The 23,139-nt window shown below is 41.9% G+C and overlaps 1 protein-coding gene across 2 annotated transcripts in view; it reads left to right on the plus strand.

The window, feature by feature from the left end:
• Positions 1-1,871: 1,871 nt before the first annotated feature.
• LOC113162904 (pleckstrin homology domain-containing family A member 5-like) overlaps positions 1,872-23,139 on the plus strand; it is a 142,020-nt gene continuing 120,752 nt past the window's right edge. For both annotated transcript variants that reach the window (XM_026361153.1, XM_026361154.1), the window contains exons 1-3: positions 1,872-1,990; positions 2,129-2,205; positions 3,127-3,184. In XM_026361153.1, the coding sequence (XP_026216938.1) occupies positions 1,899-1,990; positions 2,129-2,205; positions 3,127-3,184 (227 nt within the window). In that variant the 5' untranslated portion in view covers positions 1,872-1,898. The remainder of the gene's footprint in view (positions 1,991-2,128; positions 2,206-3,126; positions 3,185-23,139) is intronic.

A 23,139-nucleotide genomic window follows, 5' to 3' on the forward strand; every position in this document is an offset into this window, starting at 1 on the left:
CAGGGGGAGGGGGAGTCCACAGATTGTGTGTGTGTGTGTGTGTGTGAGTGTGTTCAATTCTATTCCTGACCTCTGGGATAGATTTAACAGTGTGCTTTGTCTAGCCTCATTAGGAAGCGTGTGTGGGTATTGTGGGAATGAGGGGGGCTGGTACAAGTTTGTTTGGGTGGCGTGGGGGGCGGGTAGGGGGATTTCCAATCAACTCAGCTTTAAGTCTGACCTCCAGTGATCGGATAGGAACAGAAACAGAGACGAGATGCGCTGTGGTCCAAAGGCTGATCAATATTTCAGGAAGCAGTCGGCTCCAAAATAAGCTCCTTGTCATGTGAGACGGTCTCCTCGAGCTGCCTCTCATTACTCAGCATTAGTGCTGTCATTAACTCTCATAAGAGCTTTGCTGCAGAAAAGTGGGATTTTAGAATTAAACCATCAGTGCATTTGAAGGATACTTCTGATTGACAGCTGAAAAGTGCTTTTCCAATTAGACACCCCCAAAATCTGCTTCATGCATATGCGTTTTGCTGGAATGCACAATGTGCTGCGTTTCTTTAATTAAGCAGGTCAATAATCCTGTAATCACGTTTCAAGAGGCTCTTGAATGAACTATGATGTGAAAAACCCGAATAAATAGGTGTCAGCGGACGTTTCCATGTGGCAAGTACGCAAAGTCTGATAAGGAGCAGGTGTCATTATACTGTATGATGATGGGAAGAGCTGTGGATGAAGGTTCAAGGAGCGCCACAGGCTACAAATGTGCAAGTGGCCCAGCACGGTTGTGAGCACTTATAAGTGTGCGCTGTGACCAAGTGAATCGTGTTGGATTTGGAGATAATACAGATGTTGAACTACAGTAACTTTAACTTAAAATTGCTTGCAATGACGTGTAATGAAAAAGAGAAGCCGCCAGAGGATATAGTGGATGAACATCTCGATGTCTGCATCGCTGCAATGCATAGTTACATTTCTGGGTCCAGTCTAGTGTCTGCTTAAGCATAAATCATGCTTAAGGCCATTCACTCTTGTACCTGTGGGTGCAAAGTGCTGTCCATCATGGTGATGAGGGGTTTCCTATGTTCTTACAAACCTGCTGGCTGCGCCTCAGTCGGTAGAGCAGTCAACCATGAAGTTGAGGAAGTGTCCGCCTTTAATACATTTTAATTCAGTCCCAGCCCAACGCAACATAACAAACTTATTGCACGGGTGCAGCCTCGGATGTACAGCTGCTGCAAATTGTGTCTTTTGTGTTCTTGGAAATTACAACATTTTGGACGAACATAGAGTTCCACAACCGATGAGAAGACGTACTAAATCTGTTCTGGAGGTTTGTAGGGTTGGATAATGATTAATAAACTCCAAGAACCAAATAATCTTTACTTTAACTTTTAAACAAAGTGTCCTTTTATATGTTTCTGTATACAGGACATATACTTTCCTAAAATTGTTCTTTAGAAGTGTTCTGAAGAAGAATCTATGTCACAGTTATGTGGTGTTATCTATGCACATACACATACTTGACTTTATCAATCTTTAGATATAACAGATTTCAATCTAATCTGTAAAACACCCAGGAATCACACTAACAGTGAACTTTCACTGGGCCCAGTTCAGTCACACACTCATGAGGACGTCAGCCAGAAAAAAAAAAAAAAAAAAACCCAACCACACCGCCTCCTTCCACTCCAAAGAATAAAAAAAAAAAATCACTGCTTGTGTCTTTTATATCCTCTAGGCGCGCTCCCGCCTCCTGCGAGCGAGAGCGAGGATTTCTTGGTGCGCGCCTGGCGCCCGGCGCGCGCCCGGCCGGCGCGCTTGGCACGGCGCCGCGCACTCCAGCCCCTGTGTGTGTGTGTGTGTGTGTGTGTAGAGTAACCCAGAGCAGTAGAGCTTCTCAGCTAGACATGGCGGCGGATCCTAAGCCGGACTGGCTCTCCTGCCTTCCCTCTTCTTGGGGTTACGGGGTGACTCGGGATGGACGCATATTCTTCATCAAGTAAATATGACGCGGATGTGTGGATTTATGGACACGCACTGCTTGTTTCTCCGACGTTTGTCTTTTTTTTTTTTTTTTTTTTTTTTTGTCTCTCGGCTTCTCTGTTCACCTTTTCCCTCGTTTTTCTTCCACTAACAGCGAAGAAGCAAAGAGTACAACCTGGCTGCATCCCGTCACTGGGGAAGCCGTGGTCACGGGTCACAGAAAAACTCCAGGTAAAAAAAAAAAAAAAAAAAATCTTCTGTGGATGTGTTTCCTTTTCATTCACTGCGAAAACGCACGCACGCACGCACGCACGCTTGCAGCGCAAGGGAAAGGTTATCCGCGCGTCACGGTGGTGGAAAGAGGGGGACAAGTTGCGGGGAGAGAGAGAGAGAGGGAGAGAGAGGGAGCCACGGGAAGCGATGAGGGGAGATTTCTTCTCTCTGCAGCAAAGCAACAGCCTCCCCCTTGCTCCGCTCTGCTCCCTGCTCCGCTCCCCCTCTCCTGCTCTCCGCTGGCGGACCATTACGCACGGCGTCCCCCTCCACCTCCTCTCCCTCCTCTCGCGTGCTCGCTCCACCTGGACACTTTGCGACACACTTTTTTTTTTTAAAAGTTCCGTCACGTAGGCGCGTGAGCCGATTTCGGAGCCGATTCCCTGCAGTGACATCTTGACACATTTCCCCCCGCCGTGGCTGCACACGCACGCGTTTTTTTTTTTTCTTTTTTTTTTGCCTAAGCCGTGCTCGCTGCTTCGTCTGGTGCGTCAGTGAAAACGATGATATTCCAAAATGAAACGCATCTGCAAGGCGAGGGTGGGTGGGGGGGGGGGGGGGGGGGGCAAGGCATCGTTGCATGCAGATCAGCAGCGTATTCAAACAGCTGGAGGCTGGGCTGTGCGCGGAGACACAGAGTGATTGAGTAACCCTGCAATGTGTGCTCTTGAAGCTGGGGAGGGGGCGCGGAATTGCGTAAAAAAAAAAAAAAAAAGGCACGAGTCCAATGAGTTATTTGTGGTCCAGACACTGCGTTGCTGTGCAGGTGTGTGTGTGTGTGTGTGTGCGCGCGTGCGTTTTATCATATGGGTCTACACATCTGCTTATGTTTGCACGCCTTGTGCTTTTCTTCCCCCCCCCCTCCCTCTCCTCTCACAGATTTACCAACAGGATGGGAGGAAGGATACACATTTGAGGGGGCTCGCTGCTTCATCAAGTGAGTTGGAATGTGTGGAAAGAGAAAAGAAAAAAGAAAAAACCCCCAACACAGATAGGAAGAGATTGAGAGATGCACAGAGAGAGAGAGAGGGAGAGTGGCCTGCTCCTGACGCTGAGGGGCCACTTTTTGTTTGGTTGGTAGGCTCCGAGATTTCCCTCCACTGTCATGGACGCCCACCTCTCTGGAGGAAATTAGAAATATCTCTGTTTGCCTCTCCTGTAACACACACACACATATTCTCACACACTCATACACGAGTACGCTCCTTGCTCTTGTCCTTTTGCTGCTGTTGAGGCTTTCTCCTCCTATCCTATCACTCATGCTCTCTCGCCCCCTTCACCTCTAGTCTCTCTTTCCCTCCACACACACACACACAAACACACAGTAACAGAAGGATTTGCTCAAAAACAAGCCTCTGCCGTCAGTTGGACACAACTTTCGACAAGTGAGTGTGACTCAGGCTCCTCTGCTGCAGCGAACAGGCTCTACTTGTTGGCGTGCTGCATGTGTGCACATGCACTTGTTTTCGTGTGTGCGTGTGCGTGTGTGTGTGAAACCTCTCCGGGGTTATTGGCGACTCCTTGTACACTTTTTTCGTACATGTATATTCTGTGAACCTGTTTGGCGACTGGCGGCTCCCAGCTCTTCACACACCCCGTAGTGACAGTAACACACACACTCCCTGAGGTTGTGAGGAGGGACCTTCTTGTATTCTAGCAACTTTCCCACCTAGTTTTCCTGCAAGTGCAAACACTGTCCGTGGCCATTTTGAAAGCAGCAGCTGACACATATGGTGAGCTAATATAGAGCCTCTATAAATAGCCCTGAACCGCTGCTTGTTGGTATGTATGAATGCGTGCAGACGGTGCACATGCGCGTGGATGTGTAAATATACAAGCTTTATTAGGCTGGCAAGTTACTCGTGCATGTGATGGCACGGACAGTTCCTGACAGTCGGATGTGACGAGTGGACAGCTGTGAATGCAGGTGTGAATGCAGCCAGAACGCATTAAGGACGAGTTGGCATCGGGGACAGTTCCCATTTAGAGATGGTGCAGGGAGACATGAGGTTATGTGGAGCTGTGGGGATCAGCATTGCAGGACTAACATATTCAGAGGGCCACAGGCAAACGCTGGCTTCTCACAATCTATGACCCTCTGTGCGCACGTACCCTTTCACCCTCAAGTTCTCATTAAGTACCTTACACCATTAGAGCTTTCATGATAGCCTCAGAGGCTGTTGCTCCTATGTAGTTTGTGAGTAACATATACTTTATAAGTATAAAACAGTGTTATGTAGTAGAAAAACGGGGCCCTCTGCAAGATAGGGACACAGTACAGAAATACTAATAACAGAAAAATGCCAGACTTGTCTTGTTGTCGATATTTTACTTCACTGGCACACACTTCAAAAACTGATCTGTGCATTGGGACGGTCTTAAGACATACCTCAGTGGTCTTGAGATGATTAATGCAGAGTAGGATATATAGGATATTTCAAAACTCTATATCGCTATAAAGCCACTTTCAGATACACGAACTGCAACCCAGAACGTATCTAGACGTTATCAAGAAGATTTATGTGAGGACACAAATGTCCGAAGCAGATGGTCTGCCAGCCCCCTAACAGATAATCTATGTAATGTCTGACTGCGCCCATGAGTGGATAGAGCAGATCAGTGTCTGGGAAATTCACAATCGGGAGTATTTCCTGTAGGTGGGAACACATCTGAGTCAGAGAAAGTCTCCTGTGTGACAGGGCAACTTCAGACAAGACCTGATTCTCCAGAGATTGTCTGGAGTTAATGTGAGAAAATGGCTTAAGCTGTGCTTTTGTATTGATACCTTTTGAAATGCCAGCCAAACGGGTTGTGTAATAGAACTAGTCAACGATTGAGAAGGAACATTAAATGCATGGCGTGTGTTATCTGCTCACTGATAATATCTTACCTAAATTATAACTTTGCTGATTTTAGATTGTTGAAGTCATTTAGGCAAGTGTCCTGTACAAGAGTGTGATAATGAGCCACTGATATTCTAGTATAGGTTTTGACTGAAGTTTTTCAGAGTTTTACATCATTCTTAGTTTTTCTGATGAACTGTTGAATACTTTTTTTATCTTCAGGTATCTTGAAATTAAACGTAAAAGCAACAACTGCTCACTTGGTTAAAATACTAACAGCTTATAGAAGGGGTGGACACTTCCATTCCTCGAGGGCTGCTGACTTGCGTGTTTTCCCACAGTCCCTACCTGACATACTGATTGCAGGGGCTGGGTGCGTTCGGTGAATCAGCAGTCATTTTTTTTCCTTCACTCCACCATTGCCTGAGATGGTACCTTCCATCTTCTGATTCACTAAACACCTCTGATCCAGGTGGACAGGGCCGGGTCCATAAGTGGCTTATAGTCAAGCTCCATGGGACAAGTAGAGTACTGATTGGACCTACATTCTAGACCCAGCCCGACTTTTCTAGACAAACTGGTATGCTTTGTCTTCGAACAACAACAACAACAACAACAACTCAGAGCCAACTAGATACTACATCTGCAACCTGGATGTTGAGTTGATGTGAAAACATTGCTTCTTTTTATAGGGTTATAGAGCGGATGCACTGACAGACCAGATAGTTCAAACCTAAGGAGTGTACCACAGTGAATTATTGTTTTATTTACCACCAAGTATAAGTAAAGCTATAGAACACATAAGGCCTAGACATCCACTGCTGTTTTGCTTGTATCACCTGACTCAAACTGGACAGCCTCAGGAATTATTGCTGCCCCATTCACAGTGTTGAATACAATGAGCCACATTTGACTCGCAACAATCAGATCCAGTCACATTCACTGACTCATCACCCCTTCTTCAAATCGTTCGAATTCCTCCCAGATTCCGTCTCGGTCACTTTTCTATTAGCCCATTGATATCCTAGCTCTGCTGTTCCCTCTACGTCCGTGGTGTCTGAGGACATGCTGCCCTCTCAATGCCTGTTGACAGGCAGTCACTCCCCAGGCTGAGCCCTTTAGGGTGGGGGTCAACTACTCCTGGTTTTGCTTGATCTTCACGTTTCCATTGCTGAAACGTTTTGCTGGTCAGGTTTGCTGGGGTAAACTGATTCCTCAGCTGAAAATGCCATCACCTGGCAACAAGTAGTTTGAAACCACTGTGGTGCAACAATAAATATCACTTCAGTGCACTGGAGAGCACTGAGGAAGAGACATCGCTGGACTTTTGTTTCTGCTTTGTGAAAACCACTGCTGTTTGAAGGAGAACTGAAACATGGAGGACTGACCACATTTGCAGTTTGGTTGTTGCATGTTTCTCATTTAGATTCAGATCAGAGAACAGAGCTGCTGCAGTGTCTTCCAAATAACTTTCAAAGCAGTTTTTCTTTGATTGCCAAGATTATGAAGTCCTGCCAAGGTGTTTAGCTCTGCACAGCAAAACTAACTGCTCCTGTGCACACTCAGAGCAATGGAGATTTGACTTGGAATGAAATATGGCAGCATGTTTGATGATACAATGTCTGATCACCAGCTTGTTCCCTGCATTGTTGTCCCACTGAGTTCAGAAAAAAACTGACAGTGATGCCACCAGTAAACATCCTTTAAATCAAGTGGGGTTTACTGCCCACTCCTGGTTTGGTCAAAAGATTGGTAGCCTTTACATTGTGTGATAGGCTGAGATAGCTGTCAATTAAGGCCAGCATCTTTTAAGCCATAGTAACTTCTTAATGGGCTTAATGGGCTGCTCAGAAATTATGGTAGTACACATTTCTTCCATACCACACAGAATAGATCTATTTATGAATAAAGACAGGAGAGTGTCAGTTTACCAGGCATGTTTTACCACATCTTTAGGATGATGTGGACCTTGGTGCCAGCTTAAAAAGCTTAAATGTATGCTACCTGCTGTTTGTCTTGGAATCAAAATGTTCCTTGTTTGGAAACCACTGTTCGCATCTGACTTTGGATCATTGAGCTAGGTGTCGGGCATCATAACTTGTATCTGGTGACAACTTTGTAGCAACTTTCTGGTGTAGCAACTTTCCAAGGTGCAGATTGCACTCTGATAAGTCACAGTTTTGATGTGCATTTAGGTCACAGGTATGAAAACGCAAATGAAGGAATGATGAGGGCTTTATCTATTGCATTTTATTTCGACAGATACACTGGGTGTTTTTCCCTTCTGTTTCCTTGTAGTCTGATTACTGAGATACCAACAACAACCCCCAGTAATGCTATTAGCAGAACTGCAACTTCCACCTCGGTTTTACCAACGGTTGCAGTGGATGCTGTTTTTTTTTCCTGTCAGTACAGCCCCAGAAACAAAAGACCCAGCTACAGATTTGGGAAAATGTGGAACTGACCCACATGTGAATCTCACATCCACTTAGTTGTATTTAAATTTGATTGTTGATTGACAGTGCAGTGCTTGTGTTTGTGCAGTAGCAGATGTATTACACATGAGTAAAACATTTGCTGGTTTTCTATTTCACTAACAGAAGGAAGTAGCAAAAGATTGAAAGATTACGATATGTACGTGTGTACTCTCAAGTTCTCTTCACAACTCCTGACACTTACAACTAGTGGTTGGTGCAATAAAAGTGGATGGTGATGGGACTTCATGAATGTATAGTGCAAATGTTGCTGTTGAGGCCGATGAAGCCATGGATGAATGGGTGCACAGTGACAAACACTGTAAAATTTCAGAAATGTTCTTTGTTCAAGCCACTGCACACGTCCCACTTCAGTTCCCCTCGTCTAATTTTAGAAAATCTAATCACATTTTAGTTCATATTTACGCAGCAATATAGAAGTTTCTAAAGGGTTCTCGAACTTTCAAGCTCCACTGCATTTCTGTGGCGAGTGATTCAAGTTTGTTTTGTTGGTCAGCAGCCCAACCCTGTCTTCTAGACGTAGTGTTTGTATACAATTAAAAGACGTCACGGAGAGTGGGGCAAGAGGTGATCCATTTTCAGGCATCTCTTTCCTGGAAGCCATTTATGGCGTTGTACTCGGTTGTATTTAAAAAGTGAAAGAAATAATAGGACAAATAGAAAAGTAGAGAAGCCAGAAAGGAGGGAGGAGACAGGGTTTCGGAACTTATTCATCACCCGACAAGAGCACTGGCTTCTTTAAAAGTCCAGCTATCTTGGCCTGCATCAGTCTCTAACAATGCTCAAGGCTGTAGGAGCGTCTAATAATAAATTGCTGGTAGTTCCTTTAATTAACCTTTTTGCAGAAAAGTAAATGTTGGTACAGTACATTTCTAAGCTTCAATCACAGATGAGGGTTTCTCTTTCTACTATGATAAAAAAAAAAAAAAAAACTCTTGTTCTCAAAGAAATCAGAATCAGTTTAGGGATATGTGCACATTTCTTTTCTCTGTAAGCACGCTAACGCATCTCGAAGACCTCTGAATACACTTCTCTTACATTCTGCGTATGTGCATGTGAATGTGTGTGTTCAGTGATCCAGAACACAGGTCCATACTGGCATCTGACTAGCAAATGCTGTCACTTTGCTTCACTAATGTAATCCTGTGTTGGCTGACACACTCTTTTTACCTGACACTTTATTCACAAACTTGAGTTAGTAGTAAATAAATAGAAAATTTTGGAGCAGCAGAGAAAAGAACCCTTTTCAAAGTATTAAATTCATATTTATTGTCAAGTAATGCAGGTTACATTTGTGCTGTAACCTGCAAAAATACTCCAAACTAAGGAATCAAGAGATAAACATTTGTAGGAATCAATGAAAAATAAGAGACATGTTCCAAATGTGTCATTTTTTCCTAACTTGCTGTTTCCTCTTTCTACCTTTATCCCAAATGACCTGAACACTTTTGTTTTGTTGTGTCTTTCAGTGCACTGGGTGAGGTTGTAGCATACATAAAGCAAAAAGGCAGGCTTTCTCATAGAGAGCTTTGCCTTTAACGTGCCAAGTCAGTGCCTTGCAATGTTGTCTCTGTTCTGTCCTTGTGCTGAAGGAAATTGGTTTGTGTATTCTCTCTTTATGGGGAGCTACAGAAGGGAGCGACTGTAGATGTTTTGATTTACTGAAACATTTCCTGATGTCATCAGGACATCACTGGAAAGTTTGAATTCATACCCACTTCTACCTTTTTGGCCACATTTGGAAGGTATCCCAAAGGTACTTCTATTTCCAATCATCCCTAACATTAACATCCTGGTGACTTTAAGGTTGTGTTGGACAGGGTTCAGCATGAGAAAAAAGTGGTTGCTGGTTGGCAAAATTGGATCTGATTGATCAGGGGTCCCAACTATTTACTTGGGAGTAAAGGAGCCAATCTATGTTAAAAGGAACAACCATCTTTAAACAAAGGTGGTGGTTTACAACATCATGTCTGAGTGGTTATTGTAGAATAAGGACATCCCTCCCCAGTCATTTCCACTTTGGCACAGAAGGGTGTGCACACATCCGCAGTGGAAGTGGTGTTCCAGGTGTCACCTGTCACTGAGTTGCTCCTTTGGGATCACCGTGAACCGGATGACTGAGAATCTAAGACACTTTTGAAAGTTAATTTTAAAGTGTACTGAATTGCACTGAATTGAGTTTTCAAACATGCCAAATGATAAAACGTGGGGAAAAGTCTGAGCTGAATATTTCTCTCACTGGCTTAACTGACTCTGACATACAGCTGATCTTTGACCTCTGTTGTGGGACAGTTAACCAACAGGGCCTGTTGTGTGCCTGACACAGCTCTGTGCTGACGTACACACACACACACACACACACACACACACATACACACACACAAACAGATTAATTAAAATGAAGAGAAAAGAGTGAAGGAATGAAATTAAGAGAATCAGAGTGTAACCTGGAGCTGACACTGAGAAGACAGGGCCACCGCGGCTGTCTCCGTCTGTTTCGATCTCCCATTCCCAGTGCACGACTCTCTTTCTCTCTCTCTGTCCTGTGTGCACGCGCATGTGTGTGTTTTTTGGTTTAGCTTGGCAGCCGCTCAGTGCTTTGGGAACGCCGCAAAATAAACAGTTAGAGTAACATGAATGTAGCCCCGCTGCTCTCCGCCCACCAGAAAACACAACTTTGTGCATCCACTGCCGCTGATTCTGACTCACTGAGTGAAATTCAATGATGCTCAGCAAGACAATTAATCTCTGATGAAGTACGATCCAAGTTCAGACTTTGATTTTGTGTCGACACGTTCTTACTTATTAAAAGTCTTTTGTTACAGTATTTGTTTTAAAACATTACTTAACATTTATCCTAATTTAGGATAATTGCACTAATATCTCATGTTGGGTTTTATCTAGCAAATTAAGCAGACTAGTACAGATCAAGGCAGTTAAAGGGTTGCATTAAAGTGGAAAACCATTGATCCTGGATTCCTAGGTGTTGGGGAGCACTACACAATATGTGAAACGTATCAAATCTTTCGTGCCTTCACAGGGAGCTGTGTAAAATCTGAAAAATGTCATCAAGTGACTTGAGTCACCATGGGTTGGGTCTAAAGACTACAAGTTTGCAGTTGGGTGTGGAGTTTGAAGTTTTCTTTTTACTTGTAATCTTTGCTTGAGGCCAGGGGCTCCAGGGTACATTAGCAACAATTAACTTCTACTCCTATCATTGTTAGTTATTTCTCTTCTTGTGCAGTGATTCATCACGTAGAACGAGCAATAAGACTTACTGACTTACTCAATTTGACTCTGAAGCTCCGAAGAAGTCACATGTGCATGTTTGTGTATGTATGCACAAGCATATCCACTTTCGTGTCTGTGCTCACAAGTACAGCAACTTAGATACAACTATTGGGTGAACCTAGCAGCATGCAGGGACACATCGGAAGGTACAGAACAGGTATTAACAGCAGAATTAAGAGAGTAATGGTTCTCTAGTTTTTCAGCAAGTGGTATTCTTCCTTTGCTTGCAGTCTTTATATTTACAGTTTGCTACATGAAGCTGCAGTGATAAAGGAAAATAAGCAAATTATTATTTAGTTTGCAATGCAAAAAACTAGTTTTTGTACTGTATAATTCTCTTTGCTCTCTGCATGATCTATACAGCCCCTATTCTGCAGTATAATGTGAGTGACTTGGTTAGACTGGTAAAGGACATAATGTCTTTCCATGTCAACTTAGCTGAGAAACCTCTTGCTGGCATTTTGATTTGTGTGTATATGGAAGTAATAAAAACAGTCTTGTCTGCCTTGTCGGTTCACTCAAAAATGGTGTTTAAAGTATTGCAGCTTTGCGCTTTGAAAATTACATTCTATTAAATTCTATCGATTTTGGAAATGATTCATTTTTCATCTCTAGCTACAAGATTTCCATCTGTAACAAATTCACTGACAACAAAGGTGCTCACAGACATTGGACCAACTTTTCCATTACTTTGATGATTGAGTCTCTAAAGACCATCTAATTAAATGTCCAGTATCGCTTTCCAGACTAGATGTTTTCTCGGATCCAGATGTTTGTACCTGAATATAGACCTGATGAAGAACCATAGAAAACATTAGTCACATTAGGAAGCTAAGCATTAGACTAAGGAGGCTCAGGACTGTTGAGCAGCTGAAATCATAGCATCAAGCAAGAATGGGGAAAAACTTGTAAATGTAAAACAAACAAAGCAAACATAGCAAATGCTTACAGGCTGTTGCACCAAGTCTTTTAAATGATGTATCAAGTTCAATATGAGCACATGTTTCTCAAAAACTGTCAAACACCACAGTTTAAACATCTTATAATTGTGTCTGCACTGTTTTAATGTTTGACATGCTTTCGAAACCTACTAATTCAGGTGTAGAACAGATCATGTGCAGTCAGAGAGATACAGAAATGAAGAGGACACAACACTCACTGAAACACTCTGCAGGTGCTTTCCACCTTATTAACACTCGAAACGCCGTGACAGAAGGAGCACGTGTCTTTAAAGAGTGATTTCTTGCTTAACCTTTGTAACATCCTTGTTCTTGTTCTTACTGTAAAAGTCAGACATGCACTGTGTAGGTGTAAATCCCTAGGATAATGACATCAACAAAAGTGAATTGGAAGCAGATGTTAGCAAACCTCGGGTCCATCCAGTCAGCGAAGCCAGACTTGAGGTGTGAGTTGTAAAGAAAGTTATCTGAAACAAAACAAAGGTGAATAGTAATATTAAAACACAACGTGTCTGTTGGGAAGATAAGGTGTTGATTATCAGATAATCTAGCTCGGCCGGTTTCTTCATTACAGCCTCTCAGATCACCTGACTGCCCCATGATTCACACCTTTTGGAAGAACTTTTTGTAACAGTTAAGTTACATAAGGCAAATAAACAATTGCTTTCTTTTCACATACGAAGTGTATGTGAAAAGATGTGTAATTTTATGTCATAATCACAAATGAATGCTATATAATGCCTCAAAAAACTAAAATGAGATAAATTCAGCGCTCGACCTGCTTGGCACCACATCAAAAACTGTGTAACTCGGTGTTTGCTACTTACTTACTTTACAGTGCGGTATGCATAAGAATGTATAATGTGCATTGCTTTACTACAATCAGCATAAAGGCAGACACATTAAACCACAATACTATCACAACAGAAGGATCATGTTCAAGGCTCCGTTCAGTGCACATCAGTGGAATATGATTGGAACATCTGCCAACAGAAACATCTTTCCAGAATGAGGCAGTGCATCGACTTTCAAATAAATGTAAATGTAGTCTGTGAAGGGAGTGATGTTTGTAGATGAATCTGAAGAAGGCTAAGTGTTTGCCGTGGTACAGTATAATGGTGTGGATACCAACATTGGCAGGCTGTGTACAATAGTAAATAGCTGCAGTGGGTCCTATTTTCCACTGTAAATATAAGAACAGAAGTCATAGTAATGTGACAGACCTTGACTGTAACATCTGCTTTTGTTGAACCAGTCTGAATCGTTAATGCAAATCTGAACAGAATGCAGATTTGAGGACATTTGGGTCTTTTAACTGCATATTTGGCTGTTAGTTGTTTTAGTCGCATATTGATGGTGAATGAAGGTGTATTTAAAATTCAAAAACTCTGCCTGTTAGAATGAATATATTCAGAATCTGGGGCAATGGCATAACAAAGATTCACCATCACAAATAAAAAAAAGACTAAGAGAGGCCAACTAAAAAAGGGACTTTTGGAATTACTGGAATACTGGGAACTTTGCCAGATCAGTGCTCGACACTGAGAGTTTTAAAACGCTCAGCTCCAAGTGAAACGAACTTTCAGTAAATATTCCAGAATAAGGGATGTCAAACCATGTCTGTGCTGTCTGCTTGCTGTTTTCTGCTTAACTATCTAACTAATATATGGAAACGTGGTGGACTAAGAAACTAATCTGGGAGTGTTTGATTTGTAAGAGATCTTTGAAGAGTGACCTGCCTTCCAATGTAGACTTGGTTTTGTAGATATTTGGAGCCTATCTTTAATCTCCATGTTGAAAAACTCAGCCATCTTTATTTTAAAAAAGCAACCACAGGTTATTATCTTACTATACTTTCATTCAAGGAAGCTTTAATGTATGTTAATTAGTTTTGTTGTGTGTCTGACAGCAGAATATATCAAAAGTGCTGGACTGGATGGCCCCAAGCCAGAGACAAGTCAATTGGATTTTGGTGGTGATCCAAATCTGGACGTTCCACCATTAAACAATTATTGATCTGAGCCATAACTGTGAAACTAATGGACATAGAGGCTTGATTGTAATTCCTAAGGGGATGTTCGCGAAGTCAAATAATCAATTCGACTTCAAAATGAAGCCATAGGATTGGTGTGTGAGTTGAACAATAAATTGTGAAATTGTTGCGCGTTGGCGGATGTTTGCACTTTCTTGTTTTGAGTAGGCGTTATATTCTTATCTCATTTGAAAATGAAAGTCCTGGAGGTGTCAGGGAGGTGTGTTGCAGCCCACTCTTTGTTGAATGTGTGGATGACTATACATGCAATACAATACTAATCAAACGTTTGACCTTGTAATGGGAATTATCTTAGCCATGCTCACTGCACAAAGAATCATGGAGCCCCAAAGAAACTGATACCCACAGGGATTCAATAGCTATGGCAATACACTGTCATTGAGACTTCAAATCAGGGCCACATGTCCTACCAGCCATGACCTTTTGGAATCCTGATTGTACATATAATCACATCTTTGTAGCCAGGAGTAATTCAGGTTTAACTGCCTAGAGGATGTAGTACTTTATGGTACTTATATCGGGGTAGATGAACTCGTCCACATAGTTTTTGTGCCTACTAAAAATTGTATCTAACTCATAGCTACTTGAATAGCATGGAATGCCAATATGCATCATATTTGTAGCAAATCTTGCCAATATGTTTTGGAAGGCAATGAAATAACACAATCCTTAGATGTTAAATAAACATATGCCAATAAAAACGATACCAAAAGTAAAACTGGCATCCATGCTTTAATATGGGAGTAGTTATTCCACTTCCAAATAGCCACACGCAATGGCTCATGCCTCCCTGATCTCCCCTCAAGAGCTCTGGGATAAGAGTGCACACCTGAAGACAGTCTCGCCTTGAAAGAATTCGTTGTGTTGCACTTTGATGTACACATGAAAAGTGATAGAAAAAGTAATTTGAAGGATGAAAAGCAGAATTTGAGAGACGTCTGTTTCAGAAAGTTCCAAAAATTGTTAACAGCAGGCTCCACTGATTCCGCCATCAGAAAGGAGCTTTCAGTCACTGTAAGACCATCCAACAAGCACTTCATCTGGAGCACAGTGAGGACTAAAAACTGGACCTTCTGTTTCTTAAATTCCACTTGTTTCCACTTAAGAATACGCATTCAAATGGAATGTGTTCATATATTGCAACACTACAGCCAACAGCTTACTAGCAATACAGGTAACTGTGTGAGGGAGGAATACCATACCAGGAGGTGGCAGTAGTCTGTATTTGTCATTCAAAAAAATGGAAAATGGAACACTTATGACTGTTAATATACAAACCTTAAACTTTTGCTTACCATTTATACACTACTCTTGCTGACCATACACAGTTTATAGTTAGGGTTAGGGTTATATACTTCTAATCAGCCCTAGGTCTTTTGGTTATAAAACTGATTTGTTGGACAGCCAATCAGAGTTGGCAATCACTGTTGGGTCAGCACATTGAATTGTCTATATAAGCGATCAACAGGGGTCCATCCAGTACCCAACAGTGACGCACTGCAAATTTTTGTGAAAATTCAACTTTCTTAGTGACAGGTGCCATTTCAATGTGATGATACGTTTGATACGTTTAATTGTCTCATGGAAAAGTTTATCTGAAAAGCTGATTTCTATTTGACACACTGTGACATGGGTTTTTGAATTTGCGACATGTAGGAGTGTATGCACATCATAGTTGTTTTTGTCACACATTGAAGACAGGTCTTAGAGACCTTTTGACCATTTCTGATGCTCCCGCTGTCAGGATAATTCAACAATACAGTTTGCAGCAGGATATGATGTGCGTCACCAGCCTGTAGTGCAACTCAGCTTTTATCAGCCTCGAAAACACTTTCAAAGGAATCTAGCATTTATTATCTAAAAATGAATCATTAATGTTCTGCAAGAAATGACTGCCTGTATAGATTGAACCAATGTCTGTGTACGCTGCTTGTGGCATGGAGAAACGTGAGATGGGACCCTTGGTATATAAATCTTTATATACACTTTAAAGTGCCTTGAAATGACGTCTGTTGTGATTTGGCACTATACAAATAACATTTAATTGAATTCAATTGAGTTCTTCATAAACTACTGACATACTAAGAGCTGCTTCATGTCCAAATTGGTTGCATGATAGCTGATGCCATGTTAGCCATCGTGCTTGCATACAGTCTGTTTAGCTTTTAGAGGCTGTAGATCCCAGAGATTCCATTCTCATTGGTTTTCTGCAGTGATATTTTAAAGAGTTTCCAGTTCTAACTGATGCGGGTTTATTGTTTTTTATCAGTCTACAAGGAAGCTGACCACTAATTAAAAACCGGTTTACTGACAGCACAATTGTTGATATAAATCTCTTTTTGTTCAGTTTTCATTTACATTGGCATGAAAATATATCTGAAACTTTAGGACTTTCTTCGCTTTCTGCTTTAATTTGTCATAAAATGTTATCTGATCTTCTAAGAGTAAAAACTTCATGGGATGTGCTGGAAAAGACTTTGCGCAGTGGTCCAACTTGTCCATCATGAGATTTTGTAGAATAATAAATGCCAATTTGGATGGGAATAAATGTTGTGACATTGCAAAAGCTTACTGAATTTGAAGCTAAAGGCGGTCTAACAAAATATTATACATATAAAATATTTGCTTGGTGTTGTATTCCGGCAGTTTCAGGTGACATTTGGCTTAAGAATGATGCTTTCAAGTGCTTCCGGTTTCCTGCTGAGTGTTTGCCTTAGGGTATGCTACTTCACCTGACTCTCAGAACCTCACAGATCACTTAGCTGAATTGCTGATAGCACTGCCTGCAGCAGCACTCAACACTGCATCAAGATCTACAGTAAAGTTTCCAGATGGTTAGGGTTTTATCAGTACTACTTCCCTAAATTTATGAAAATTATGAGTTTAACTTACACTTACTTAATATTCAGCATCACTCATCATCAGTACTGTAATGTAATGTTAACAAATTTCCTCTTCATCAGACAGAAATGAATAATCCCCGATGAAGCTGGCTAAATTAGTGTTGACTAAGAAAGATGACTTTGAGTGACCTCACCGAGGATCCTTCTCTGTAGTGATTGTATATAAGGTCTATTAATGTACCAGCACCACCTGGAATTATCCTTAAATGTGTTCTGTTCATGTTTGAGGGGTCCCTGACTGGAGGTCATTGTACCAAAACACAAAGGCAGACCTGGGGGAGAACAAAAGCCCAACAGCGGGAGAGTGAAGGGTTCTAAGCAGATAAAAATGAAGCAAATAGAAAGCTGAAAGATTGAAATTCTGATACGTATTTCCTTATCTGGACTCTTTGCCCCAGTCGTTTGATTTTCTGAGTTTTTTTTTTATTTTTTTACCTCCATTGACTGATAAGAATTTTCTGTGGGAAATGGATTTTGAAATGCTGCAGCAAAGAGGAGTAGTGGAGATCTGTGAGCTCTGTCTCAGCTTGGTGCTGCCCCGTACCCTCCACCCAGAACCGAATGATGAAACTACTTTGTTACCTAGTAAGGGCAGTGAAGGGGTGAAGAGTGCATTCAGCATAGATTTGTTAACTGCTTGTTTACTAGGTGGGAAAATGGGATTATTGTAGGAATTCATCAGTACTGAAAGAATAAAAGTTCTTAGTGTTTATGCCCTTGAACTTTGATATTCTTTGAGGGTCTACTTCACTGTCAGTATGTTGCATACAGTGGATGCTCGCTGAAAGTTACTGGGATTCCAGTTGTCATTTACATGATTTTCACTTGCCTGTTTTTTCTCCAGCATATGTCTTGTTGCACAAACAGAAATTCTTTTTACGAAACTTTTTTTTCATATCCATACATCGACACCTGCCTAGTATAATCCTAGTCTATTGGCCGAAGAGCAACTTCACTGGACCGGTGGCGGCAAAGCCCCTGGCTCAAGGTCACCTCAGTGGGGGTAATGAGATAGATTAAATGATAATAAGGGTAAATACATGACGGTAGTCACACAGTCCTGACTTACAACTTCTCTGTTAAAGATAAAAAGGTTAGCTTAAAGGTTATTTTTACTGCAGCCCTCATTAGGGAGAAGACTTATCCAGCGACAGTAGCACTCAACACATCAGCCTAGTGAGGCCATAGGAAGCACCCTCAGCTGTTTCCTGTGCAGAAACCTTGCTGCTTGTTTTTGTCTGGAAGTCTGTTCTACTTTTTCCCCCTCTTGCTGATTTTAAATGCAGCGTGTACGTCCATTCAGGTTACAACACAGCGGTTGTGCTTGTTGTCCAAACACACTGGAGGAATTAACAGTGTGTCTTTAATGCATTGCTGAGCAGTCTGAATCATCACAGTAGCCAGATGTACAGTACGTCGGCATCTCTCCAGCGTGACTGCTCTCTTTTCAATGTGTCACACTTGCGCCCAAGTTTGGTAACACTCGTGTTTTTAACCCGTGGTCTTGTCTGTATCTGTGTATTCTCACAGATGTGTGGAACATCCTCAGACATGGCCCAAGTTATTCACTTAACGTCCACAATTATCTGTGCCAATATGAGTCAAAGGCTCCGTTAAAGTATGACCATGGGGTTAATCGTCAAAACAATGCCTAGTTGGAAAATGACTGCGACATTTTCCGAGATGTGAGCCCCTGCTAGTGGGAAGCGTTGATGGACATGAGAGCAGACTCATATGTATCTCAGAGGCCTTTTGGCAGCACTGCCATCTCTGTAGCATTTCAAACATCAGATATAATCCCCACTGAAAGATAAACGTCTGACTCTGAGCTGAAATCTGATATTTGCTGCTGCCTGACTTTTTTTGTCTTTAAGTCAAGTTTATATTCATGATGTAACTGTTATATTGTATTATTCCCCTACCTAGTGCTCCATATATGTAGTCAGCCAGCTCCCAAGAACTCTCTGTACGTCCAAACTCTTGCAATATCATTCTTCTAATCATAGGTTTTGTACATTGGAGATTTCTCACTGAATTTTCCGGTAGGCTAGCACTGAAGGGAACATTTGCGCATACTGCAGGTGTATTGTGTACGGTGCAGCTTCTTGCTGCAGTCAAATGTGAAATCTGCGGCTGCTTGGGAATCTTCGTGAAGGGAGTAATCACATTTGAGGAGCATGGTGCCCTTCTCATATCTAACACACTGGCAGATTCCTATGGCATAGTCGTGTGGGACGTGTTCGCTCAAGTCAGACCTAACATCCTCACAGGTGATCTGCATGAGTGGATTATAGCAGTCAGATATGGATGAGAGGGAGCTGCGGTTATGAAGAATCAGCTGTTCGAGCAGACAGACTAACTAAACAGATCCCTAACACCTTCAAAAGTGCAGAAAAAGCTTTAGTTCTACTATTATTGGAGTGATTTTCCCAATTCTCCCTGTAGTTGTGTGTGTGTCAGTGTGTGTGTGTGTGTGAGAGAGAGAGATAAGGAGTCAACAGTTTTACCGAAGCAGTCGCAGTCATGTGTCATCTGGTGTGGTGGTTGTCTGAACCAGCTAGTGGGACAGCAGGAGCTTGTGCCCTGACGTAATATAAGGATGTACTGATTCAGCCACAGCTGGTCTTATGCAAGAGCTGAATTATCATCTGAGTCATCAGTCTGTGTGTGTGTGTGTGTGTGTGTGTGTGTGTGTGTGTGGACACCGGTAACCTTTGCAATGTCAAATCAGCAAAACCACATTAAATGCAACTGGTGGTTTTAATGTTTGTTCTTAGACCAATCATTAATACCCAGCATTTAAAATTGTCCGTTTAATGTCCAGTCACCGACGGCCTGAAACTAAAGACATCGAAGAAGACGACGACACTGAAGACGAACAAAACACCCAGCAGATTAAATCAAATCACTTACACATGATTAGGCTTAAATGAGTTCGCAGTGTTGCTCCCAGTTGCAACACTCAAGCATCCTGAAATCGCTGCAGTTTGTCAGCACGGCTTAGTTTGAATGTGGAAGAAGAAGTTAATGGTTATAAAATGGCTTTCACCATGGAGGGTAGTTGTAGCATAAAATTAACAATACCACTGGTCTAATTTGTAGCTGTTCAGATGTTGACGCTTCTGTTATTACAGTATGACTCCACTATGATCTCCATCATAACAAGAATAAATAATTACACTTATACACTATGATGTAACTTTACACTATTTTATATAATGCGAAACCTTAAGTTGGGAGACTATGTACTGCCCTCTCTCTTCTCTCCCATCATGCTGGAGGATGTATGAATAGGTAATCTATTACTGAGCTTGGCCCAGGATTACAAAGACGGAGGGGATCTGGGCTCCTCTGTGCCAAGCATATGAAATTCTCTCAATCCACACTGGCAGAGACTAGGCCCCTTTCACGCTGCGCTAATGTTCTCAATCTGGGGTTTGAAGAGCCGAGCTCAAGCCCGCCGATCCCCTCGTCATTGTGTGTGTCACTGCGTGTTTGTGTGCACGTGTGTGTGTGTGTGTGTGTGTGCAAAACAAACAAACGGATGATGTGAATAGGATTTTTGAGGTGAGCCTGCTGCTCTAGAGTCAATAGGAGGATTATGTTTGGTTTATGATTATAAATTTAAAAGCAGGAGATGACAGTATAAACAGACTTGTGTAAATCCAGAGGTTGGCTGTTTGGGTGTGTGTGTGTGTGTGTGTGTGTGGATGATGTGCAGCTAGTGTTATGGAGCATTGTAATAATAATAATAATAATAAATGTATTTATAGAGCACTTTTCTAAACATATGTTACAAAGTGCTTCACAAGACAGACAAGAAACACATGTAGCCCAACAAGATCAACTTGAGCAAGCACTGGGCAAACAGTGGAGAGGAAAAACTCCCCCTGGGGGAAGAAACCTCCAGCAGAACCAGGCTCAAGTTAAACGGCCATCTGCCTCGACCGGTTGGGGAGCAGGAAACAGCTATACAAACAAAACAATAATACAAACAACTACCACATCGGTCCTTGGGGAGACCAGTTCCAACGTAAAGACATTGTAATCTAATGGAGAGTCTTCCCAAGGACAGATTTGTTTTAGCTTACAGAAGATCGCAAAAGGCTCGCCGGTAGAGGTATGTTTTAAGGAGAGTTTTAAAAGATGTTACTGAGTCAGCTGATCTTATATCCTCGGGTAAGCTGTTCCAGAGTTTAGGGGCTCTAACTGAAAAGGCTCTGTCACCTCTAGTAGTCATTCTGACATTGGGGACATACAGAAGATTTCTACCAGAGGATCTCAGGCTACGTGCAGGCTCATAAGGCTTTAAAAGCTGGGATAAATAGCTGGGGGAAAGGCCATGCAGAGCTTTAAAAGTTATTAATAAAATCTTAAAATCAATCCTAAAAAATACTGGCAGCCAGTGTAAGGAAGCTAATACAGGAGTGATGTGATCATATTTTCTTTTTCTAGTTAAGAGTCTTGCAGCTGAATTCTGAACAATCTGGAGCCGATTAATAGATTTCTGGCTGAGACAGGTGAACAGACTGTTGCAATAGTCAAGGCGTGAGGAAATAAATGCGTGTAAGATTACTTCAGTGTCATGAAAAGAAAGAATTGAACGTATTTTGGAGATATTTCTAAGATGATAAAAACATGCCTGGACAAGCTTTTTGACATGATGCTCGAAGTTAAGTTTACTATCAAACCAAACACCAAGACTTTTTGCAGTGGGCTTAGAATTAGCTAAGAGAGAATCTGTGCAGGGCAGAATGTGTCTGGCTACACGCTGTGGACTGATAACAACTATTTCTGTTTTGTCAGAATTCAGCTGCAGGAAATTTTGAGCCATCCAGTTTTTTATCTCATTTATACACTCATGTAAGGAACTCAGTCCCCCGTGGTCTGATATCTTAAAGGGACAGTACAGCTGAGTGTCATCAGCATAGCAATGAAAAGAAACACCATGTTTGCGAATAATATGTCCCAAAGGGAGCATATACAAAGAGAACAAGATTGGCCCCAGCACTGAACCTTGTGGGACTCCGTACTTTACAGGAGAAAAAGATGACTTGTAGTTATTAACTGTAACACAAAACGATCTGTTGGACAGGTATGAGGAGAACCAGTCCAGTGCAGTGCCTTCTATTCCAGCCCAGTGCTTTAGCCGGTCTAACAAAATTTGGTGGTCTACTGTATCAAAAGCAGCACTAAGATCGAGGAGGACAAGAATAGAGCACAAACCAGCATCAGAAGCCAACAGAATGTCATTGGTTACCTTCAGTAGGGCGGTCTCTGTGCTGTGGTGTTTGCGAAAACCAGATTGCAATTCGTCAAAGATGTTATAGTTTTCTGCGGCTAGAAATAAGTGTTTAGACACGTACTTTTCTAAAATCTTTGATATGAAGGGTAGTTTGGAGATTGGTCTGTAGTTTTCGGGGGATGAGGGATCTAGACCAGGTTTTTTCAAAAGAGGTTGCACAGATGCAATTTTAAAATAATCTGGCACAATCCCAGTGGACAGAGAAGTATTGAAAATATTCAGGAGAGAGGGAGCAAGCGAATCAATGATCGAGATTAAGAACTTAGTTGGGATGACATCAACTGGGCTGGAAGATGGTTTCATTTTAGAGACAGTTTGTAGTAGCTCAAATACGGACATGGGAGGAAACTGGCTTAAAGTGCATTCTCTAAAAGGGTGTGCAACTATGACTGGTGAGGAGTTGGGGATGACAGAAGCTCTGATTGATTCTATTTTATCATTAAAATAGGTTAAGAACTTCTCACAATCTGCATCACTTTCAGCTGGGATGCTAGGAGGGGTTGGGTTTACTAACTTGTCAACAGTCTGAAATAAAAATTTAGGATTATGGCAGTGAGCAGTGATCAGGTCTGAGAAGTATTTAGATCTGGCATTCTTTACCATCGTATTGTAGTGGAGTAATGCTTCTTTCATAGCTTCATAATGCACTTGAAGTCCGGTTTTCTTCCATCTCCGCTCAGCTTTCCTACACTCAGCTTTACAACTACGAATGCTGACATCTATCCAAGGCTGTTTGTTGGTGTCTTTACGAGACACATTTGAAGTTTTTAAGGGAGCAGCAGCCTCTAGCGCAGAGGCACAATTATTGTTGAAAAGGCGGACGATATCATCAACATGTGATGTGCAAGAAATACCCTGCTTCAACACAGAGAAGGTGCTAGTGAATTTAGCTGCTGACTGGCTGTTAAATAGATGGCGTTTAACAGTAGATTTCTGAGGTACAGTGATTGGATGAAGACAAGTATCAAATAGGACACATTTATGATCAGAGATGGAGTCCTTTAACTCAATAGAATTTAGAGTCAAACCTAAAGTGAATATCA

The sequence above is a fragment of the Anabas testudineus genome, chromosome 23, assembly GCF_900324465.2.
Source record: "Anabas testudineus chromosome 23, fAnaTes1.2, whole genome shotgun sequence".
NCBI classification, from domain to species: Eukaryota; Metazoa; Chordata; class Actinopteri; order Anabantiformes; family Anabantidae; genus Anabas; species Anabas testudineus.